Below are 24,078 nucleotides of genomic sequence, written 5' to 3' on the forward strand. Positions count from 1 at the left end.
CATGTGTGTACATATACATACAAACACACAAAATAAAGTGTGTACGTGTATGTGTGTGCATGTGCACGTGGATGGGCTGGCCACCTCCAGGGCAGAACAGCTCTAGTTAAGAACCCCTACTCCACTGCCATTGAAACCATCCCTGTTTCTCAGAAGAGTCCTCATTCTCCTGGGCTCACAGCATCTGCCTCCTTCTGCACCCCTGCTGCCTTCAGGATGTAACCCAAACTCGGCAGCAAGGCTTCTAGGGCGTGCAACAGTGTGACCTGTGCCATCTTCTCTAGCATCATTCCGTGCTGTCTTTTCTTTGTACATTGCCCCCTGAGTCACTTCGAATGATTCGCGGTCCAAAGGACAGGCTATGATTCCCACAGCCACACACATTAAACAGGCTGTCCTTTGCTCTATAATTCCCGTGTTCCCTTATACAACTGACAGTCTCTTGCTTGTCCTCCAAAGCCTCCCTTGGCAAGTGCAGGAAGCCTTGTTCTTGACATTTGATATATACGGATGCTGTGTCTCCTCGTGCTTCTCTGTTCACTGAATACACATCTCTATGGATCAGAATCTATTAACAACTCTTTCTGTCACTAAAATTCCTAAGGCCAGGTACTGAGACTCGTGTATGCTGTGGTCCCAGTGCTTTGGCACAGTTGTTAAGTACTTAGTAGGCAGAGAACACTTATTAGACGGGCTTTCTTCTCCATAACAATGGAGTACATTCCACTCTTTTGCCTCTCCCTCTCCATACTGCTTAGGACGGAACATGGCCTACACAAGATGCCCAATTAAAGCTGACTGAATTGACTGAAACCCAAGGGATGCCCCTAATCCTGACCACTTAACCCATAATCCCCGAGGCACTCCATGGACGCCAGCCCTTTCCCTTCCTCCCAACCTTTGATGAGGCCACTGGCAGCGCCAGGAATGCCTTGGATCTCGGTGACATTGTTTCGGGTGAAGTACTCATCACAGGTAGCGTTGAGGAAGCGGGAGGAACAGAAAAGGCCCCAGAGCTGTGTGGTCACTGTCTCATTTCCTTCCCAAGCCAGTTTGGCACAGACGTCAAAGCCATGGCGAGACAGTGTGCGGTTCCCCAGGAGGCAGATCCTAGGGAGAGAAGCAAGCAAGGGAGGTGTGAAGAACAAGACCGCTCCCTGGTTTCACAGTAGAATCACTGGGAGTTTTAAAGACACAGATTTTTGGGCCCCACATCCAGAGATTCTGGTTCTGTCTGGCGCACGCCATTGGCGTTTCTATAGTTTCCCAAGCGAGTCTAGCATGCAGACAAGGTAGTGAACAAGCCTGTTGGCGCTATTGTGCTCAGCACCATGGACAGCAGCCGTGGAGCCCTGTCCTCTGCCACTGAGATAGAGGGAACTCGGTACTAGAGAAGCAAGAGAACCAAAGGGGACCTGAACCCTGAGTTCTCTCTTCTGGGTTCTTTTCCACCGTAGGGAAGGTGTCAAAAACTAAGATTCCAGGAGGCTGACCCATCCAGAAGCTTCCCCACCACACAGAGTGTGTTCCTTTTTCAGCAGCAAGCAGTTGACACACTCAAGAGAACCTCTTCCCTCCTCCAAAAATGTTATCCCATCCTAAATGAACTTGCCCTAAATAGGAAACATTTACCCTGCAGGGATGTTGCTCACAACCCACACACTCTCGTTCTGAGAGGTGAAGAGAGAGGGACCTGGTAGAGATTCTTACTATGCTGACCTGAGCTGGGTCAGTGAGGGCCACAATATTGTAGACTCAGAAAGACAGCACTCACGGGAAATTGGGTGGGTCGAAGGCAGACTTGATGACCCCTGCATAGATGGCCAGGATGGAGAGGATGACACAACCCAGGAAGACCAGGGCAAACTTGTTGACGTACTTGACACCCACAAAGACCACGGTGGCCATGCAGGTAAGCACACAGGTGCCATACACCCGCATATTGTTCAACATGGCCGCTGCCTCCCCACTGGCATCTTCTGCCTTGAAGATGGCCATAGCTGGGAAGAGATAAGCCTGCAGGAAAGGAGCAAAGCAAGTCAGACAGATGACCCAGGAAAGGCCAGCTGAGACTCACCCCAGGGAAATGATCTCCAAGATGGGAAGTGATATCCATCAACAATGCCCTGCTAAAGATGCTGTGGGCTCTTCTGCAATGTCTATGAAGCAGCCAATACAAATAGCACTCAAAGATGTTGGGAAAGGTTCTTCACTGCTATTATTTATTATAGCTATTAATTATAGTTATTACTTTTATTATCTATGATATAAAGGTGAAAAATAGATGTTTATCCCTAGAGGGTATTATATTTCTACTTAAACTACAAAGCTATTTAAAAAGATGGCATGGGATTGTGGCATGGCTCAGTGATAAAAAGTACATTTGATATGAATATAAGCCCTGGGTTCATCCCCAGCAGCAAAGGCAAAAAAGGCATAAATTTATAGGGACTGACGCTAAAACTATCCATGGTGAGCCTGGTGGTCCAGACTTTATAATCTCAAACTATGGGAAGCTCAGGCAGGAGAATTTGAAACCAGCCTAAGCTACATAGCAAGACCTCGTTTCAAGAGTTTAAAAACTGTGTGTGGTGGCATTGGATGAATAAGGTCAAAGTTCTATAAGACAATTGTATCTTATGATCTCATTTCTATAAATTTATATGTGGAAATATTTACCTATGTGTGTGTATATAATTGTAGATGTGTTTGTAGGGATATCCAAATATCAGTATCTGTAGTCCAAGAACCCAGGAGGCTGAGGACGGAGGATCAAAAGTATCAAATCAGCCTGGACCATAAAGAGACCCTGCCTAATGAAAACAACTAGCTGGGTGTGGTGGCGCAGGCCTTTAATCCCAGCACTTGGAATGAAAAGGCAAGGCAGGTGGACCTCTGAGTTCAAGGCCAACCTGGTCTACAGATCAAGTTCCAGAACAGCCAGAGCTACACAGAGAAACCCTGTCTCAAGAAACAAAAGAAAAGGACAACAGAAGTAAAACAACGGAAGCTTTTGTTGAATAATTAAAATGTGATGTCGTGCATAATTCATACTTTCTAAAATGCCTACATTAAACTTACAATTCTTATGTTTGTTTAAGTTACTTTTTATTTATAAATAAAGGGAGTTTTCGGGTTCTTGAGGAAATATTTATAGGTGGAGTTGTGTTTTACAAAGACAGAACAAAATATCATATAAAAGAACAGAAACACGAGAGCTACACACAAAAATACTTCTGATTTTCACTAGATCCCTCTCTCCCTCACTCTGACATTGTTCCAGTGTCGGGCGGTGGGCAGAACTGTTTGACAATGCATCTAGAAATGCTGTAAGTCACAGAGTCCACAGTGCTTGCCCCAATGTGCCCCCTCCAGCCCCCAGTCCCCAATTTCTTCTCTCCTGCCCCCAAACCAGAAGCTCTGTCTCTGTCTGTTTTGGTTCCTAAGACCATAGGAACAGTGGGCAAGCACAGAACCTGGAAGTCAGAGGGATGTAGGCTCACATCCTTCAACATGTTTCTGAGACTCTCTGGCCTTGCCCTCTCTTCTAACACATGAGAGATTCATGGGGGGGGGCTACTACTCTTAAAATCTTAGGACTTGCAGAGGATAGGGGGTTGGAAAATGTTAGCTCCACTTTTTTCTTTTCATTTGTGACAGGATCTCTTGCAGCCCTGACAGGCTTCAAACTCACTATGTCACTGAGGGCGATCTCATACTTCTTATCCTCCTGCCTCCACCTTCCAGGTGTAGCGTGTATATTGTTCTGAGAAGCAAAGCCAGGACTTGGAGCACTCTAGGCAACTAAACTGCACCCCTTTCCTTAAATCAAGGTTCCCTACTCTGCACCCATTCAAACAGAAAGAACAGGAGGCCTAGGCAGCTGCCCTGCCCGTCCTTCAGTCCAGACACCTAGACTCTCTCCATCCTAAGAGATCTCTCTACACGGTCCCTCATTGTTCTCGTTTACAACCCAAGAACATCTGTCCGAGCTCTGCAACTAACATCCAAAGAGCACTTTGGGTGGGTGGGTGGGGATTCAAGACAGGGTTTCTCTGTAGCTTTGGAACTAGTTCTTCTAGATCAGTCTGGCCTCGAACTCACAGAGATTCACCTGCCTCTGCCTCCTGAGTGCTGGGATTAAAGGCGCGCGCCACCACCGCCTGGCCCAAAGAGCACTTTGCACACTCCCTGGAATGTGGTAGGCTCTCATTATTCCAGCTGTTATTTTAACTCTTACCAACCCGCCTCTGCCACTTGCGCCACAGTGAAGTGACCTTGAGCTGGTGATCTATTTGCCTTTTGGGGCTTCTCATTCGTAAAATGCCATCATAATACTTAAACCTCTAAGGGTTCGCAATAATGACTGTAAAGCACTTGGAGCTCCGAGAGCTCAGTGGGTGCCTGATAAACCACAGCTGTTTGTGTTACATAATTATTGTATCTTGTCTCCCCAGCCAGACTGGGAACTCTTTCGAGACAGACCACATTCGACTTCCCTTTGGCCTTAGCTTTAGGCAGTGTGGCCTGGCCTATAGCAGGCGTTCGGGGAACACTGGTTAAGTGGCTGACAGCCTGGGACCCCATGCCTCCTCCCCTCCCCCTCTCACCAGCAGGATCTCGATGGTGCCCAGGATGTACATAGCCCCAGCAAAGGTAGTGCCCAGGTAAAAGCAGAGGCCCACGGCGCCCCCAAACTCTGGGCCCAGAGACCTGGAAATCATGTAGTAGGAGCCACCAGCTGCAGAAAAAAAACTAGTATCAGCGAGAAGGTCAGAGAGCCCTGGGCAGCTCTGCAGTGAGCAGGACTTAGGGACAGAGGGCAGAAGATGGTTTCTCTAGACCTCGGGCTGCCGCCCCAGAAAGGAGACTACAGCCAACCACTCTGCATGGAGTTTGTGGCAGTAATTATTCCCATGTTGCTAATTACCCCTGTAAGGAGGTCATAGCTCAGAAAATAGGATGGCAGAGAAGAGGTTCTCAGGCTGAGTAGGGGAGAAGGTGACCATTGCCCTATTCAACATCAGCATCTGCCTCCTTCCCTAACCCCAATAGGCTCGCCCTTACCTACCTCATGAACAATAATAGCCTTACTCTTGGTCTGCAATACAGTCTTGGGTCCTGATGGCCCACAAAGCCTGGCCCTCTGTTCCCCCTGTCAATCATCAGGCCCCAGCCCTCCCCCACACTGCAAAGGCCCCAGTCACATACCAGGCACAACACCATTGGTTGCAATCGCACTCATGGAAATGGCTGTGAGCATCGTCTGCAGGAAAGAGATCATCAGAATGGTGGCTGCTGGGGGTAGCAGTGGCCTGGCTGGCGGCCAAGCCAATATACCCCACAGCCACCAGCCAAACCCACAGGCTCTCCTCTCCTGAGCTTCTCTCTGGGTCTGTTCCAACCTCTGCACATGCCAAGCCCTTCTCAAAAAATAACCTCTTATTCACCATGAAAATGGGAGGAGCTACCATACATACAAGAGAATTCTGATCACTCTAGTTTGGTCCCTAGGTAACTTAGGACAATTCACAAGACAATTCACTTCTCAAGCCTCAGTATTTGTATGTATAAAATGGGAGGCGTAGCTTCAGCACTGATATATTTGAACTGGTCCCAAGGCTTTGTGTGAAGACACAAAAATATAAACTTGGTGTTCAATAGATATTAGATTTTTTTTTCAAGGTGGACGGGAAGAATCTAATTGCAAAGTTATCTGTGAGACATAATCTCATTTTTTTGTGTGTGAGTAGGGACCTTCCAAAATGTTACTCTTATGCAATTATGTTGAATTTTGTTTTTTTCTCTGCATTTATCATCAGCGAATCTGCAGTACTTGTGCACAAACATAGGCACACAGGTGAAGCCTGGCTGACAGTCATCAGAGAGAAGCCTATGAGACTCAGGAAGGACCAGTCAGACCTAATTTACTCTCAAAGAGCACAAGTAGTGACTCCTATAAAAAACTCAGGTCTCATGCTTCCTCCCCCCTACACACCCCCAGGCCTCGACCAAACCCCAGCTGTCTTCACTGAGCAGAGGAGAGGGGTCACTCACACAGGAGCAGCACATGAAGACCATACAGAAGGACTCCATGATGCCAGCGATGCCCACCACCCAAGTGAGCCGCAGGAAAAGGATGACGCCAAAGATGTTCTGCAGGCACGGGAGGTACACGCCCATGAAGGTGCCCATGCGTGGGGCCTGCCAGAGAGGCCAGCATCAGTACCAACAGCCTAGCCCACACCTCCTCCATATTCCTTCCCTGCCTTTCCTTGCTTGCCTTTCCCCCCCTTCATCCCTCTTCCCTCTGGCTCTTGCATCCTGTTCTCCTTTCTACCTGCCTCCAGGTTCCTCCCGTTGCCTCCCTCATGCGTCCTTCAAAACACCTCCTTCCTCCTCTCCTCCACCTTCACCCTTCATCTCCCATTCCTTCCCCTACCCCCATAGCCATCGTCCTCCTTCTTTCTTCTGTGTCACTCACTCCTCCATCCAGATCCATTTTCCTCTCCCATCCCTTCTCCCCCAAGGCCCCACCTGCACCGGCTTCTTTTTTCCACCCTCATTGTTCTCCGCTTCTTCATGCTCTCTACTTCCCTGGGGCAGGTTGGTGTAGTTGGCCAGCCCACTGAGCAGGGAGGACACCATAGGGCTGGTGTCCATCTCCTCCTATGGAGGAAAGGGGTCGGCATTAGGGAGCAGGAAGTCAGGGCAGCAATTGGAGTGAGATGGGGGACGAAGGTCAGGCCACTGAGTTTGGGATGCAATGGAAAGAGAGGAGGGGGAAGTGGGGGGACAGGAGAAGGAAGTGGTGAGGTAGGAGAGGAGGCAGGGAACCATGAGGTAAAAGCAGGAAAGACCAAGGAGGGCTAGGGAGGCCGGGGAAGATGGTGGACCTGAGGGAGGAATGGAGAGGCGTCTACTCTTCCCGAGGGAGGGAGGGAGCTCTGATGAGCCAGCGTGACTAACTGTCGCCCAAGCAGCCCACCTCAAACAGGGCCATGTTCTTGGCATCGTACTCTTTTCCCTTCTCTGTGTCAGTGCTGTTGATGAAGGGACTGCTTTCCTTGGGGTTGCCATCACCTGAGAAGAAGAGGAGTCAGGGGTGACACCCATCACTTGCTCCCTATCCATCCTGCATAGAGCTATGGGGCCACTTTAACACCTGGAGCCTTGGGTCACAGGCTGGAGAAACTGGGCTTGCACTGCCTTCTTGCATATTTTAGTTGGCAGTGTGGATAAAGAACCCAATTTACTGCTGGCTGTTCTGAGTGCCTGATGAACATGCGTGTCCTTCTTTGCTCTTGAGGAAGGGTCCTGGTTCGTCTACCACGAGTCTTCAGAGTTTCCTTCTTGGATATAAATGAGCCCATCTTAGTATGTAGGTGCATGCATGATTTTTTTCTAGAGAGGGCTGCAGAGAACCCTGCCACTGAACTCCCAAGGATACCCTTTTGGCATCTTATACCTCCCCTTCACTGTCATTCTCCCATGTGTCAACAAAATGGCCAGAGGAGGAATCAAGCATCCTAAGACACCGTTCCTGTCCTTAGAGACCCAAGCCAAAGCCAGGGGAGAAGCAGTAGACAGGACTGCTAGAGTCTTTGAAGGAAACATCAGGGACGCAGGAGGGCACCCAGCCCAGCCTGAGAGGTCACAGAAGGCTTCCCAGAGGAAGTGACGCGTCAGCTGAGAACTGAAGGATGAGTAAGGGCTAGACTGGGGGGTGGTAGGAGGGTGTTCCAGGCACAGAGAACCCAGAACAGTGTGTTTGATGTCCCAGATGTGGAAGCCAACAGAACAGGTTACTGCTGAACAAAGCGTGATCTAGCAAGAGTCTTAGGAAGGGGCATATTGGGGCTAAGGATGAAGGCTGGCTTGGGAGAAGATGACTCAAGGTAGTGTGAGCCTTAAGGAAGTGCCAGGCCATCTTGAAGAATTTGGATCCCATCCAGAGGACAACGGCAGTCACTGAAGTTTCAGGCCCAAGAGTGTCATGACCTGACTGGAGTATTGCAGCAAGCCTTCTGGCTTCAGGTGAGGAGTACAACAACTAGAACATTTCCACAGTCCGGGCACAGGCTGACAACACCTCGGTCACAGTAATCTGGGGCAATGGAAAGACTTGAGCATCGATCATTATGGAAGCATTGCTGTGCCAGATGTCTGGGCAGGGGGAGGGAAGAATCTAGGATAAAACCTGGGGTACCTAGCATGGGCCAATGGGTAGGATGGTGCAATAGCTTAATGGACTGAAGTGTGCAAGAGAGGGTGATCTATCGGAAGGTCCAGAAGCTTCCTGGGCACAAGGAGGGAGCAATGTCCATGAAAGAAGTTGCACACCAGAAGACCCAAGGGTAAACACACAAACGTATATAGGAAATGTGCCAAGCCAAGGAGAAACTCCGTTGGTGCAGAGAAGGGTCCCTCCAAGATATGAGCTTTCCAGGGACATGATTGGGTGTTTCCAGCCATCAGCCTCCTTCAGCGCCAGGGCTGAAGCCCCAGCAGCAGACATCTTCCTGGATTCTGGGGAAGAATCACCATTGTCCAAGTTCTAAGTAAAGCTGAGGCCCTGTGGACCCTGAGTCCCCCTAGCCCTCATCTCTTGGTGTCCTTGCCTGTCTAGCATCCTCCTCCCTGCCTCCTGGAACCCTTCTTCAGTCACCCGGCCAGGGACCTCTCTCAAGAGCATGATGTATCCCATCCTGTCTGAAATTTGGGGGCAAGGGACAGCACCTGCTCCAAAAAACACCCACCTCCACCTTGCCACATTGAGGCAGAAATGCCTGATTGCCTAACCAGGCCGCCAGCCATTTTCTCCTCTCACCGAGGTGAGTTCCTGGGAATAACAGGCCCCGTGATAGCCAGCACATAATAGATGTTCAGGAAACAGTATGTGGAGGAAAATTCAGCAAGGCTTCCATCTCAGACCCCAAAATCTGAAAAGATCTGTCTGGGACCAGAAACCAGGAGAAATGAGAGTGAGGTGGATCCCATCTCCTTCTAAAATGTTGGCCAGATGCCTTCTGCTCTTACCATAGGACAGTTGGGACTAGAGAAGCTAGTGGGGTGTAAGAGAAAAATCCCTAGCAGTTCAGGAAAGGACTGAGCTGGGAAAGCTAAGCTTTCAGTATCAGCCTCCCTGGCTCTGTCTCCTGTTGCAAAGGGATACTAAGTTGGCCTAACTCATAGAATGACTAGGAAGTCAACTGAAATAAGACATACCATGGTGGCGACCCAAGAGTACCTACTGCTACTATTGCAACTACCGTTCTTAGCACACCTGGTACCCATCTACCCTGGGCTTCTTATCCCACATCCTTCCCTTAGCTGCAAGATTTAAGGGCTTCTCTGAACAGCTGGGTGCCTTTCTTAGAAGCACCCTCCATTAGGTCCCAGACCACCATCAAAAGAGCCCCTCCCCTCTGTTTTTCGCGTCCACTCTCAAGCCTTCCTTCCTTGCCCCAGAGGATGACGCTTAACCAACTGGAAGGGGGACACCCTGGCCAGGGACCCCGTAACTAGGAGGTCGGGCGCCAGTCTCCATGGCGACAGCGCTGACCGACCGCGCAGCGCGCTGAGCCGGCCATGCGCCCGCAGCCGCTTATGTAACGTAGCGCGCAGCGCAGAGCCAGACTACAGGCCCGATCCCGGCCAGGAAAGGAGCGCAGGGAAGGGGGGCGACATGGTAGGCTCGTCCTGGGTCCCGCCTTTCCATCCGCTGTCTGGGCCAGACGCCAGGCTCCGGGCCTCATCAGCCAAAGGCTGATTTTGTCCCCTGCCTGGAACGCTGGGCTCACTGGTTAAGGGGGATGGGGAGTGAGCGTCTGCGTTCTCAAAGGAGCAGGACAGCAAAGGGGAAACTCGTCCTGACTCCCCAGAGCCAGGAGTCCGGGTGCTGGGAGAGCTCTAGAGGCGCGCAAGAGGCAGCCCAGACCCAGGCTGAGCCCTCCCCGCCCCCGCCCCCGTCCCCGCCCCCTGGGAGCTCTCAGCCTGATTCGGCTTTCAATTAAGCTGCGGAGGCCAGAGCTCGCCAGAGGAAACAGGCACAGGCTAAGGAGCCTCCCCCGAGGCCAGAGGCTGGGCCTGAAGGGAATCCCCAGAGCAGCTTGGGGAGGGAAAGGGTCGTCTGACCCCAAAGGGAAGGAGATCTGGATGCCAGGGACAATATCCTTGGGATCTTCTTTGGCTCAGAGGAGCCCTCATACTCTCCCTGAGGTCAACACCAGATCCTTCCATCTAGTTCCAGGAATCTAGACTCAGAGTCAGGGGCTCTTGGTCCTTCTTTGCTTAGACCCGGGAAGTCTTTAGTTCCTCATATCACCCTCACCAAGAGTCCAGGGAAGACCTTCCCACTCTGGGATACAGAATGCTTGACCCAGGTTCTGGCCACTCTAATTCCAAGCGCTGGACTCTGTATATAGAAAGAAAGTCTCCAGGTGGGCCTGCTACACTCGGTGTCTAGAAATGTACAGGGAGTCCTGAGAACTGGAAAGAACTATCAGAATCCTGCTTCCGGCACACATGTGCCTTCTTTTGGCGACCCCATAGAAACACAGAAGTCCAGTGAAGGTCGGTGTAGGAAGCAGGTGCTGAAGAATACACAGAACCCATTCTGGGGAGCAGGGATGTCTCATGGTGGAGGCATCTGAGATGGACCCCGGGAGGAAGTGACATCCCTTTCCTTCGTTCCCAGAGCACTGCTTCAAGATGCCTGGCACTGCCGCAGAGTAGACTTTTACAACCCCCTCCCCCTGCAGCCAAGGGAGAAGTGCCTGAAGAGGTGACCCCAGGGTCACTGGAGAGATGGATGAGCTGGCCAGCAGCAGTTCTGTCCCCTGCATAGGACTCAGCCCCGTGAGAGAATGGGAATGGGTGTCTCGGACAAAGGACCAGAGATGCTGATGCCCCCCCTCCCCCCAGCCTTTCACGCCTCCACTTGGCTCTGACTGTGATCCAAAACCAAGTACCTCAGAGTCAAACCTGCTAGTGTCTGTGAGATCATGCTTTCAGCTCTTGGAGCCTTGGGCCATTTCCTGGGGAGGTCTGTGGGAGTCTCTGCCCAGAGGGTCAAGCAATGTCTAAGGGAGCGTTTGAAGGCTCTGAGCGCAGACAGCAGGCACTGGAGATGCGCTAGTGCGCAGGGGACACAACGCCGCTAAAGGGTGGGGGCTGGGGGCGACTGACAGTCGTGATGGATGCCTGAGACCGCTGGGGGGCGGCGAGGGGCCTGGAAGCCCGAGGGGGTGCCTGGCCCCAAGACCTCAGAGCAGAAAAAACGGCAGTGAAGGATGACGGAGAACCGGAACTGCACAAGGATTTGCTCCAGAGCCCCTCAGCTCCTGACAAGTCTCTGCACCCACCGCAGCGAGTCCGCAGTGTCGCCACGGCGCTGGGGACTCAGCCACTGAGACCCCGTTTCTGAGGCTTCACCAGGATGCTAAAAGAGCTAACTGTAGAGATTTCCCCCTGCCCCGCCCTGAAAACCATCCTGCTGCCCCAGGGTACCAAGAGAAGGGGGAAAGAGGGAAGAAGGGATCTTGCTTCCTGTCCTGAATGGGAACCCACAGAGAACCGAGAGGGAGAGCAAATTCGGCAAAGTAGACCTGAAAATCCACAGAGGAGGTAGCTTCAGGCTCACAGATCAGGACTTCAGGGAGCCTTGGGGGAGGGTGTCCTGGTTGCACTAAGTACCACTTAAGGGGACGCCGCAGTCCAGACGGGAGCTATCATATGCCTCCAAACCTCAGAGCCATCACTTCCCCCACCTTCCAACTGGAAGCTCAGAGCGAGGGACTGCAGCAGACTGCGCCCCCAGAAGCCGCTGGTCCCTGCTCTGCGCCAGGACGCCCGGGTCCCCTCTCGGGGAAAGGAGCCTCCCTCCTGACCGTCGAATGGCACATCAGTCCTGTTCCAGCTATTCCATCCCTTTCCAACAGCCTCTCAGGTTTAGCTAATCCAAGTCTGGCCCCAGGCCGCAGATCTTCCGAACCCGGGGTCCCCAATCTGCCTCTGAGCGCGGCGCATTCCAGAACCTCGGACAGCGCCTATCGCATTCCAATGGAGCAAGCCTCACGGCGGCCTCCGCATCCGCAGCCCGGGTCAGTCCCCGGCTTTTCTCTACAGGAGACGGCCCCCGCTCCGCCTCTCACCCCGAAGCTGCCCTCCTCCTCGCCGCCCCCTCCCCCGCCGCCCCCGGACCACTGCTTACCCGGGTTGGCTCCCCCATCGCCGTCCTCGCAGTCCGTCAGGTTGTTGAGCATGGTGGCTGCGCGGCGCCGGCTCCGGGATGGCTGCCTCGCTTTGCCTGCGCCCCTCTGCCCGCCTTTGCCGCTCGCTTGCTCGAGCTCTCTTGCTCGCTCTCCGCTCCACGGAGGAAGAAGCTGCAGTGCCCGCCCGCCCGGCGCACACACACTCGCACACGGACACACGCTCACACCCGCGCGCGCCCCCTCTCAGCAGCGGCGCTGCTCACCTCATCCCGTATGCAGGAGGCGTGAGCCACTGGCGGGTTTTTTTTTGGGGGGGGAGCCCGAGGGAGGGAGGAGAGGGGATGAGGGGCGGACAGAGAACTCCAGTGGCCCCCTCGCCAGAAAACGGGGGCTTGTGCGGGTGGAATGGAGGGGGTGCTGCGGGAGCCGCGGCCCTTGCTTCCTAGAGCAGAAGCAACCCCCCCACTCTCCGGCGCAGGCGGGGCCCGGCACGTGGGCAGGTGCCATCCCGCGCCCTAAAAATAACGGCAGGGAACTAGGTCGCGGCCGCAGGGAGGCGGCCCCACAGCGGCTGCCTGACTGGGGGTCCGAGGTGACCCCTGGAGGGAAGATGTGGGGAACTGAGGCGGCAGGGGCGGGCACTGTAAAATATAAGGGCCCCAGGGAGCCTGCCTACAAAACTGGTGAGGCAAGGCCTGGAAGGAAAACCGACCCATTCCCAAACCTCTGTCCTAGAGTTGAAGGAAGATGGAACCCAGGACCCCCCATCAGTGAGGCCCTGTGCTGCCCCAGGGGCCTCAGGTCAATGGATCTGTCTGGCCCATCCTGTTTTTAAACCGGTGGCTGCCACTAGAGGAGTTGTAGAGAACTCTCTCATGATGCTCAGGTTGGTTGGAGTCTCAGCATCCTACCCCAAGACACCTCCCTGAAGCCCACACCACAGACGGGGGCTTTCTGATGTAGGAGGATTTATGGATGAAGTGCAGAGAGCTGCAGGCAGTAGTGAGGTTCAGCAACACCACCTTTTCACCAGAGATGGTGCAGCCCCTAGGGAGGGTACGCTGGCCCCAGGCTGGCCAGGAACAGGGTGGGGGAAGGGGGGAATGAGGCCGCCTGCCGGTTGGGGACCAGATTTTCTCCTGGGGCGGGAGTGTCTAATCCCCTAATCCAGGATTGCTTTCGGAGGCTTTCCAGCCCTGACGTGCTCTTCTGCGCTCCTCCTCCTCTCCAGCCCCTCCCCCGGGAGCTTGATTACCCTGGGAACCCCCAGCAACCCTAGAGTCCAGACACGCTGCAGACAGTGACATCTGAGGTTTGGACCCTTTGCATCTGGGAGATCTAAGCATACCATCAAGTGTAAAGGAAATAGCTTTACAGTCACTCTGGTTCCTGACTCGAGTCCTCAAAATCCCGGGCAGAAGAACTGTTCGTCTTATCTATTGCACAGTTTTCATTTCATAAATGAAAAAAACTAAGCACCAAGACAGAAAATGACTGCCCATGAATGCCAATGAATGGCAGAATTCAGTCTAGTACCCATTTCTATCTACTCCAGTTTAGGTCGCTCTTCAGCAGAACCTCTTTTTAAATTCATCTTGCCTCCAATGAAAGAATACAATCATATCTACGCTGCTCAGCTGCCTCTGATTCTCTGCTTCAAAAAAGAAAAGAAAAATTAACAGGGGTTTAGTCTGGGATGAGTTTTGCACCTTTTACGCCCAGGTTTCAAAGATCCTGGGGACTCTTGGCTGGAGCAGAAAGCCTCCTGTATCTGCAGAGATACCTTACAATGCAGGCATTTGTGGGACCTTGGACAGGGCCGACTGCCATACTAGCCCTGTGGAATTTGTCAATGATTTCAGACTAGGCCAACTGAGGAGACTCAGTTTTGTAGACACCCAGCTAATTCGTTAGGGAGGAGAATTAACTATTCAGACAAGATGTGAGCATTTGGGATCTGGTGTGATGGCTCTCTGATAGATAAAGGTACTTACAGCCAAGACCGACAACCTGAGTTCAGTGCTTGGGACCCAACTCTTGCAAGTTGTCTTGTCTACACATTCTACACACATACACAGTAACAATATAATATTTTAAAGAAGGTGTGATTATTTGGTACCATTGACTGTCCCAGAGTCAGTCACATGCATGCACGTGTGCACATGTATACACACATACACACACATACACATACCAACACACTGTAGAGGTGTGCAAAAAGGTAAAACAAAGTCTGAGATGTTTTCAGCAATCTACAGTCTGGGATGTCTCCCTGGGGACATATTTTTTTATCTATGGTCTATGGCCTAGTGCTATCGCATCTCTGATCATCCAGGGAATAAACCTGTATTTAGGGACATGTGGATCCCCACAGAAAACAGGTGAAAGCCAGAGTGACTGCCCCCCCCCCCGTGAATCCTCACTAGAGTTGACCTGGAGGGCCACCTGGAATGTGGAAGGCACTACTTTTATCCTGTCCTCTGCTGAAGAAATCTATTTATTCCCGGACAAAACCAAGCCCCTCTCTCTGGACCTCAGCATCAGTCTCCTTAAAGTGAAAGTTTTGGATAAAGGCCTTGAGCTCTTCCTGAGGTGGCCTTGGGATATAGCTCTGTTTGAGAGAGCTTGATTAACATGTACAAGACCCCCGAGTTCAATCCTCAACACCACAAAGTATTTAGGGGTGGGGGGAAGCCACCTGGTTGGTTGTAGAGGTGCACACCCATCAGGAGACAGAGGCAGGGTTCTCATGGCAAGTCTGGGGCTAGCCTGGTCTACAGATGAGTGCCAAATCAGACAGGGAACTGAAAAATGAGGAAGGGGAAAAAGCATTCCTCCTGGGGAGTCCAGACCAAGCAAAGGTAGAGTCTTAAAAAGAGTCCCCAAGCCCTTCAACTGACACTGCTCAGGGAGGCTGAGCCCTCTTCTTTGCCTTCCTGGTGAGGCTTTCAGAAAACTCACATCAAGCACCTCCTACATGGCCAGCCTGGCCTTGGCCAATAAGAGGTGGTCTTCAGTTCTGAGGCCCAGGAACCAGAGAGACCACTCAGCATACCCTCCCCATGCAGAAGACCAGAGCCCTGGGAAGATGGGACAGTAGAGGAAAGCCCCTAGATAAAGCAGTTTAAGAGACAGTGAGCAGGCTCCTATTTTTGAACTCAGAGTCTCTAAAATTCATACCCCCCCCCACCTTGTGCTTCTCAGAGAGAAGCTCAGTGGAGCTGCCTCCCACCACGTGAAGACTGAGGTGCAAGGAAGGACTTTATAAATTATTTTTCCACTTACCACTTATGATGGAATTGGAGTCTAGAAATGGAAATGGAATGGGAGGCATTTCTCCTCGTGGGCTGAATTTACAAGTGGAGACTAGAATCCAGCATCTCCACTAAGCCAGGATAGGAGCTGTCCAGAGGAGGCTGGAGGACCCAACTGTACCTTTTTGTCCACTGATACAGTATTTCCCACCCATCCTTATTACCACAGTATCACCCCCTTGACCTACCCACCTCCTGTCATGGAGCTGAGACCCCAAGACCTCTCCTTCACCCCTCCTCCTGCCACCTGCACGCCTTATCCTCCAGACCCAAATCCTGGCAGAGAGTTGATGAGTCCAGAGCACAGCACACCCCACACATACAGGGCTCGCAGCAGAGCACATCAACCACCACCGTCTCCATGGCAACCGGGGGCTTAATTAACAGGCTGCAGCCCCGTCGCCATGGCAACAGCACCCCAACAGCCCCCTATTCCCATGCAGACTCAGCCTATCTTCCCAATTTCCCAATCTGGACCTCTTCTCCTGTAACTCAACCCTATCCTCACCCCGCCTGGAAAGCTGGGGCCTGTAGATAGCTCTGGGTCATTGAGAAGAGAGTAGGGGAGAGAGGGGCATGAGAATGAGAGAGGGAAGGAGGGGAAGGGAAGGCGAGAGGGGAAGAGAGAGAGAGAGAGAGAGAGAGAGAGAGAGAGAGAGAGAGAGAGGGCTGTCACCATGGCAACTGCAGCCCTGTTCGTAACCAGTTTGTTGTCATGGAGATTCCTAGGGCTCACCTTGGGCTGAGGTGGGCAGTAAGGTTCTGAGTCTTGATTGAAGGTAGAGAAACCAATTGGACAGCACATACACATGGTCACACACACAGAGACAGACACACACAGATACACAGACACACACACAGAGATACACAGACACACACACAGATACACAGACACACACACAGAGATACACAGACACACACAGAGAGGTACACAGATACACACACAGAGACAGACACACACACAGAGATACACATGGTCACACACACAGAGATACACAGACACACACACAGAGACAAACACACACAGAGAGATACACAGACACACACACAGATACACAGACACACACACAGAGATACACAGACACACACACATACACACACAGAGATACACAGACATACACACAGATACACAGACACACACACAGAGATACACAGACACACACAGAGAGATACACAGATACACACACAGAGACAGACACACACACAGAGATACACATGGTCACACACACAGAGATACACAGACACACACACAGAGACAAACACACACACAGAGATACACACACACACAGAGATACACAGACACACACACATACACACACACAGCAATAACAGCATCATTCTTCCCAATTTACAGAGAGAGAGATTGAAGCATGAGATCTGAATCTAGGGGAGGCCCCACCCTTATAGAGCATCAAAAACTCTTGCCTCATTTTTTGTCATTTGAAGTGTTTTGTTCTGTTTTTGAAGGGTCTTTCTTTATAGTTCAGGCTAGGCTGCCTCAGTCTCCTGGTGTGAGGTGTGACTATCAGTCTCCTGGAATTACTGGTGTGAGGTGTGACTATTGCTACAAGCTCATCTTAGTTATTTTATGGAGGAAGGACATTTCCTGCTTTATACTACAAGTAAACTGAGTCCCAGGGAAGGAAAGCAGCATATTCAAGGTGATATCACAGAGTTTGGGCCAGAGAATATGTGGTCCATCCTATGGTCTTGCTTCATCCCCTAGCAAAAGTTAATTCATTGTCCTTCCATGAAGGCAAGCCTCAATTTCTGTGAGCCTGGCTGATCCTACGGTCCCTTTCCACTGTCCAGCCTCCCCCTGAAAAGTCGAGGGATGGGGTGTGGGCGAAAGGATGTGGGCTTGGCTCAGAGCTGTAAGGATTTGTCTACTTCTATCCTGGGAGGCTACCACCCGCCTTCCTTCCTACAGACCAAGACAGGCACCCGAAGCATGCGTGCTGCAGTTCAGGGCTAACGGTGTATTCGAGGCTCAGTCTCTCACTTAACCTTTTCATCCCTGTAGGTCATAAAGCAGACAACCTTGCAATGGCAAACCCTACAGCTGGACCCACAGGAAAACACGATGCTCACACATATGTGGTTTGCCAGGGTCCCTACAGCCCCTCCCACCCTTACATACGCTGTCATCGCTCCCTTTGACCCTGGGAACAAGAGGTGGGGAGAGCATCTCTCTGAGCTGCTCACTGACTGATTCTTGTCTGCACACTGACACAGGGCAGCTGTGGGAAAGACACCAGATGCTAAGCTCCTCCTGGGAGCACGCATCTAATTTCCCGCTCAGTGACCTTCAAGGAGGAGGTGCTTGAGGTCATCTGAGGGGTTGAGAGATGAAGAGTCACCCAAATCATGACAAAGGGGAACTTTGAATGAACTCATAGATACACGTGCCCACCCCACAGACAAAAACAGAAATCTATACGCCGTGTCCATCATACACACTGGCAGTACCGTGACACACATAAGCACTGGCTCACTGAGTTCTTGACAGGTCATGGAAGCCAGTATGGGATATACACATCAAGACATGCACACACAGCCTCAGCCATAAGCACACAACATCCCATACTCACATTCATTTCCCACATACACTTGGACAGTTAGGTTCTGGGTCTGTGCTTTACGTCAACGGTGCAGGTGTTAGTGTGAGTGGAAAGACTGAGCAATCACCTTGGGACCTGAGTCCCCAGCATATTATTCCCAGGTCAAGGTCTGAAGAACAGGAGGAGAAAAGACAAAGAGGGAGGAGACCAGAGCCACATACTCTCATCTGATGAGCCCTGATCGCTCACTGTCAGGCTCTGGGTATAGAACTCAGAACTCGAAGATAAAAGATGTGATCTCTGTCTTTGGTACGCTTCAACCAGCATCTGTTGATGTGCTCCAGTGGGCAGGCCGAGGAGGAATGACTACCTCTTCCTGGGAGCGAGGGAAAGGAGAAAGGGCTTCAGAAGAGGTGGAATCGGCTATAGCTTTCAGAATGAGTGGGAGTTCTCCTAGCTCGTGGAAGGGGGTGGGGGGGAACAGGGAGAGATGTACCAGATGCAAATGAGGAAAGAAGCTGAATGATACACTAAAGGGTCCGGCCTTTATCCTACAGTGGACGGTATCTTTACATTCCTTGTAAAATGGTTAGGACAGGCTGGCGGCAGGAAATCCAGAGAGGAGGATGTGGTCCTGGCTTTGTGAGCAACGTTGGAGTCTTGGATCAGGGGGATCGTGACAAGCAGAGGAGAGATGTAACAGAATTCTGGATCAGTTTTGGAGGTCAGTGGCCAAATCACGAGGGACAGTTGGGTTTGATGAGAAGAGAAAACGGTGATGAGACTCAGCGTTGCTGAATTTTTGATTCTGAGAGGCTGAATAAGCCATTTTTTAAAATGACAAAAAAGAGGAGTTACAGTAAAGAGAGAGTGTGAGAAGAAACCCGAGTTTCCACATCCACGAGGCGGTCGAGTCACCCGAATGGAACCTGCAGAAGTCCAGACCTGGAGTTGTCCATACCTTGAGGAGCCTCCTGAAGGATCCCCCTAAGAACCATGCATGTGTTAGCGCCAGGAAAGGCCAGCTCACCCGCGGCTCGTGAGCGACCCCAAGCGTCCAGGGAAGGCTCTCTCGTCTTGGCCTTGGGGCTACTCCAAGCCCATTCGCCCCTCTCCTTCCAAACATGAGAGGCGCAGAGTTAGGGAGAGGGAGAACCCTGCAAGTGGCCCTTGCAGAGGAGATTCTGTCTGCAACCAGGATATCACTTCGCTTCGGAAGGCCAGAAGGATCCTTCTGCCCTCTCCACTGTAGCTGCGCGTGACTTCCATTACAAGATCACTGCCCTGGGCCCCCCAATTCCGGCTGAGATAGCTCCTCCAAAGCCTTCAGGAGCTCTCTTTCAGAGGGAGTCCCGGGGAATTGAGACTGGGTCCTTTGGCATCCTTCCTGGAGCTAGCTACCCAGGATGTGACTTCCCTGTCTGCGATCTCCTTTAGGGGATACCCAGACGTTCCCGACTCTCTACAGAGAGGCAGTAGATTGAGGAATCCGTTGGGCATCAAGGGCCCGCTGACGTGGCTCCTGTCTCAGCGACCCCACCCACCCAACGTGGCCCAGCTTTCATCCTCCGGGCCCAGCCCTTCGTGGCCGGCCCCCAAATCGACTTAGGCCTGCTTTCCCGCAGTTCTGGAGCCCACCTCTTCCCCCAACATCATAGTCCCCGCTCTCTCTCCCCCTCCTATTCTCCCTTCTCAAGGTCCCCCACCTCCTTAGTGCTGGGGCCTACTCCCATTCAGACCCAGACCAACCCCTCCGTCTCCAGCTCTCCCCTTCTTCTCTCGCCCCTACCCCAGCTCTTTTCCTGGACCTACTTGCTCCCCTGTGGCCCCGCCCACCAGGATACGGTCCCGCCCCCCTCGCCTTTCCCGATGGGGCGTCCCAAATCCTTGGTCCGCACTCCTCTCGGCTCCCCGCAGCACCCCTCGCCCAGCCTAGGCCCCGCCCCGCCCTGCAGTGGCCCCGCCCTCTCGTCCCGCCCCCCGACAGCCCCGCCCCCTGCGGCCTCTACCTTTGACGTCTTCCCTTGGGAGCCGGCGGGGGTCGGCGACCGAATGCCGGCGAGACTCAGGGTCGGCGGCGGCAGCTGGCGCCGCGGGGGGCAGCGAGGTGACCGTGAACCTGCGGCTCATGGCGCGAGGGGCGGCGGGATCGCACAAGTGGCCGCAGCCGGGCTGCTGAAGCGCCAAGAGCTTCCCCGCCCGCCGCGCGTCGCGCCGGGTCCTAGTGCCCGCTGTGCCCAGCTCCCAATTCTGGCCACTTGAGACCTTGGGCTCTCGGTTTCACCAGAAGCACCAAAGGAGCCCACCCAAATGTGAGTCATTTCGCAAGGAGGATTCCTCCACCTTTACTGGAGTCTCCTGAACACCTGAGGTTTGTTCAGTCAGCACAAGTTGGTGGTGAGACTGTTTTAAGCGGTGGAGACCTCTGCCCATATAGTAGTGACTATCCACTGTCTACTTTGCCTTCCTGAGGCGTATGTTCTAAGGAGGACGTCGGAGAAAGTGTGTGAACAAATAGGTAGATATCATCATGTGAGCCTGTGCCATATCTTAAGAAAGAAAATTAGGGCCATTGTTGAGGAGACCTATAAGGTTGATCTGAAAAGGGCTCCCAGAAAGCCTGAGAGCTGAACTGAGACCTCACTGATGAGGAGAATCAGCGATGCAGAGATCTCAGGGAAGACTTGTCCAGCAGAAGCAGCAGTGCATACATAGATCTAGAGACGTGGTTCAGTAGGAGGATGCTTGCCCGGCATGCACAGGGCCCTGGATTTAATATTCGGCATTCTTGAGTAGCAAGGCCCTGGGGTGAGAAGGAACTTGGACTGTTCGAGAAACAGCAAGATGGACACTGTCTGCATCTGAGTGACAGGAGATGAGAAAGAGAGCAAACAGCACAAGCTGGAGCCATTTTAGAAAGAAACTCAACCGAGAAAATGTTTCCACCAGGCTGGTTTGTAGACAAGCCTGTGGTACAGTTCCTTGATTAATGATTGATGTGGAAAGGCCCCGCCTACTGTGAGTGGTGCCATCCCTGGTACTGCTGGTGGTTCTGGATGCTATATGAAAGCAGGCTGAGCAAGTCATGAGGAGGAAGCCTGTGAGCCATGTTCCTCGTGGCTTCTGCTTCAGTTCCTGCCTCCAGGTTCCTGCTCTGATTTCTGTAGTGATGGGTTGTAATGGACATGTAAACTGGATTTTAAAAAAACAAAAAAGCCCACTTTCCTCCCAAAATTGTTTTTGGTCTAAGTGTTCTATCAGCAATAGGAACCTAAGGCAACATTTTTGAGGAGGAGCCTGAATTCTCTTCTAACCAAAAATGGAAGCCGCTGGTAGTTTTGGTGCAGCAGGATAGTATGATCTAATTTATATTTAAACAAGATCAGTGACTCTGAGAGCTGGACTAAAAGCATGGGAAGATTGCTTAGTCAGCTAAGTGTACACGGGCGTGGATACAGTGCATGTGACCACAGGCAGAAGCCTGAGGATCCCAGGGACTCAGTGACAGCCAGCCTGGCCAGGCCCTGGGTCTCGGAGAGAAAGAGAGAGACCCTGCCTCAAAAAACAAGATGGGACTGGGTGTAGAAAGTTGGCTCCTCAGGTAAAGGTGATTTCCAGCAAGTCTGACGTGAGTTTGATTCCTGACCCATGCAGATGAAAGATGAACTCCACACTCAAACACGCAGGTGCCCGTAGACACACGCATAACAGTTAAGTAAATAGCCAGGTGTGGTGGCTCACGCCTTTAATCCCAGCACTCCAGAGCCAGAAGCAGGTGATCTCAGTGAGTCTAAGCCCAGCCTGGTCTACAGAGTAAGATTCAGGACAGCCAAAGATACACAGAGAAACTCTGTCTCAAAAAACCAACCAACCAAAAAACCCAAGTAAATAAATGTGTCTTTAAATCAAGATGGAGATGACTACCCAAGTTGACCTCTGGCCTCTGCTTGCACCCACACACATGTATATGCATGTCTACACACAACACACACTCAGGCAGGAGGCAGGAGCGGCTACTGGGAATACAGCAGATAAATTGGGGAAGTGCAGCCAGCAGGAACGTGGCATAGGGTGTAACAATGGAATCAGAGAGCGACTGCACTGTGGGCAGCAGAGCCAGTCAGAACCACTCTGGAGTGCTGCTTGGTCACATCCCTATCCCAAGGCTGGGCATATACTTGCCCTTTGGTCCAGAAGTCTTACTCCAGTTTGTGGGTGGAAGAAATGGCTACCCATGTGCTCTCAAAGACTTTTGTTTCCCTTTTATTTTTATTTATTTGTGTGTGTGTGTGTGTGTACAGTGCCCATGGAGCTCAGAAGAGGACTGAGGTTAACTGGGGCCAAAGGCAATTGTGAGACACCAGATGTTGGTATTGGGAACTGAATTGTCTGTCTTGCAGACAACCAAGTATTTTAACCTCTGAATTGGCTTTCCAACCACTCCCCAACCAAAACTGTTCATAGCAGCATTATTCATAATAATCCCAGACCTGAATCTACCCAAATGTCTACCAGTAGCAAAATTGATCATTGTCAGGTGTTTACACAATGGGATTGGGCATAGGACTAAGAATAAACCATCTACTATTTACAAAAGATGCACAAATCTCACAAAGACTGAACAAAGGATTCAAGAGACAGAACTGTTTAAATACCCGGGGAGAAAACTAAGATGGCTTAGTGGGTAAAATTGCTTGCTGAGTAGGCACAGTGGAATGAAGGTTCTCCTCTATGTATGAATGTGCCTGTTCACAAAAGTCAGGGGTAACACCTGAAGGAGGAGAAGTTGGGTCTGTTTAGGCGGAAAACCCATTAGGTCACAAAGAGCAGGCAGTCAGACCTGAGTCTCGGGCTAGGGGAGAGATTCAGTTGGAGACATCGGTTTGGACAGATATGGGGCTCAAAGTTGGACGGCTGGTGAGATCACAGGGAGTAAATGTCTACACTGGAGAATCTGAGAACTGAGCCGTAGGGCGTGCTACCGTGAGACACTCCAGTAAGGAAAGAAAAGAACTGCAAGGGAAAGGGTTCCTGACACCGAGTGTGAGAAAAAGGCTTCTGGAGAGAAAGACGGACTGTCATGGCACAGGTGTGGATGGGGATGGACTGTCATGGCACAGGTGTGGATGGGGATGGACTGTCATGGCACAGGTGTGGATGGGGATGGACTGTCATGGCACAGGTGTGGATGGGGACGGACTGTCATACCACACGTGTGGATGGAGGATAGGCAGTGTGCTGACAGTGGGAGGTCACAGGTGACTCAGTGGCACTGTGAGGTGGGAACCTGTGGTGATGTTGTAGAGAGCAAGGGAACAAGGAAGTGGAAACCAGCATAGGACCCACTCATGGGTAAGTTTTCTGTGAGTGGGCCTGGGGGGTAAGGAGAAGCGGGGTAGTACCCTAGGGGAGACACGTGGGAGTTTTTGAACAAGGCATGCTAAGGAATTCTGTGTGCAGATGGGAGTAGCCTCTCTTCTGCTGGATTTGGTTCTCAGTTTCCATGCACACAGAAGACTGCAGATTGCTACCCTTACTGTGAGTTTATCCCCAAATAAATAAATCTTTGTTATGTTCTATTCTGGGCTATTGTGGAACTCTTGGATACGCCTACAATATGGAGCCCAAAGTGGGTCTCAAACCCACGACCTGAGATTAAGAGTCTTGCTGTGGGACAATGGCTTTACCCTGTAAAAATTTGTTTCTTATACTTGTTTAATAAAATGCTGATTGGCTAGTAGCCAGGCAGGAAGTACAGGTGGGGCAACCAGGCAGGAAGTAGAGGAAGAGCAATGGGAACAGGAGAATTCTGGGAAGAGGGAAGAGTCAGTCTGCAGTCCTCATCCAGACACAGAGGAAGTAAGATGTGACTGCCTCACCGAAAAAGGTACCAAGCCATGTGGTTAACATAGACAAGAATTATAGGCTAATATAACTTATGAGAGTTAATAAGAAGCCTGAGCTAATAGGCCAGTCTGTTTATAAATA

General features: G+C 51.7%; 1 protein-coding gene across 2 annotated transcripts in view; it reads right to left on the minus strand.

Moving 5' to 3' along the window:
• Slc12a5 (solute carrier family 12 member 5) overlaps positions 1-12,676 on the minus strand; it is a 31,520-nt gene extending 18,844 nt beyond the window's left edge. Inside the window, exons 1-8 of one of the 2 annotated variants that reach the window (XM_057780546.1) lie at positions 12,215-12,676; positions 6,989-7,083; positions 6,538-6,669; positions 6,058-6,204; positions 5,212-5,266; positions 4,611-4,741; positions 1,775-2,016; positions 899-1,110 (exon numbers count right to left, since the gene is read on the minus strand). In XM_057780546.1, the coding sequence (XP_057636529.1) occupies positions 899-1,110; positions 1,775-2,016; positions 4,611-4,741; positions 5,212-5,266; positions 6,058-6,204; positions 6,538-6,669; positions 6,989-7,083; positions 12,215-12,266 (1,066 nt within the window). In that variant the 5' untranslated portion in view covers positions 12,267-12,676. Of the gene's footprint in view, positions 1-898; positions 1,111-1,774; positions 2,017-4,610; positions 4,742-5,211; positions 5,267-6,057; positions 6,205-6,537; positions 6,670-6,896; positions 7,084-12,214 lie in introns of those variants that run through there. The other variant, XM_057780547.1, reaches the window with a different exon arrangement.
• Between the last annotated feature and the right edge of the window lie 11,402 nt (positions 12,677-24,078).

Source organism: Chionomys nivalis, chromosome 9 (genome assembly GCF_950005125.1).
Source record: "Chionomys nivalis chromosome 9, mChiNiv1.1, whole genome shotgun sequence".
NCBI classification, from domain to species: Eukaryota; Metazoa; Chordata; class Mammalia; order Rodentia; family Cricetidae; genus Chionomys; species Chionomys nivalis.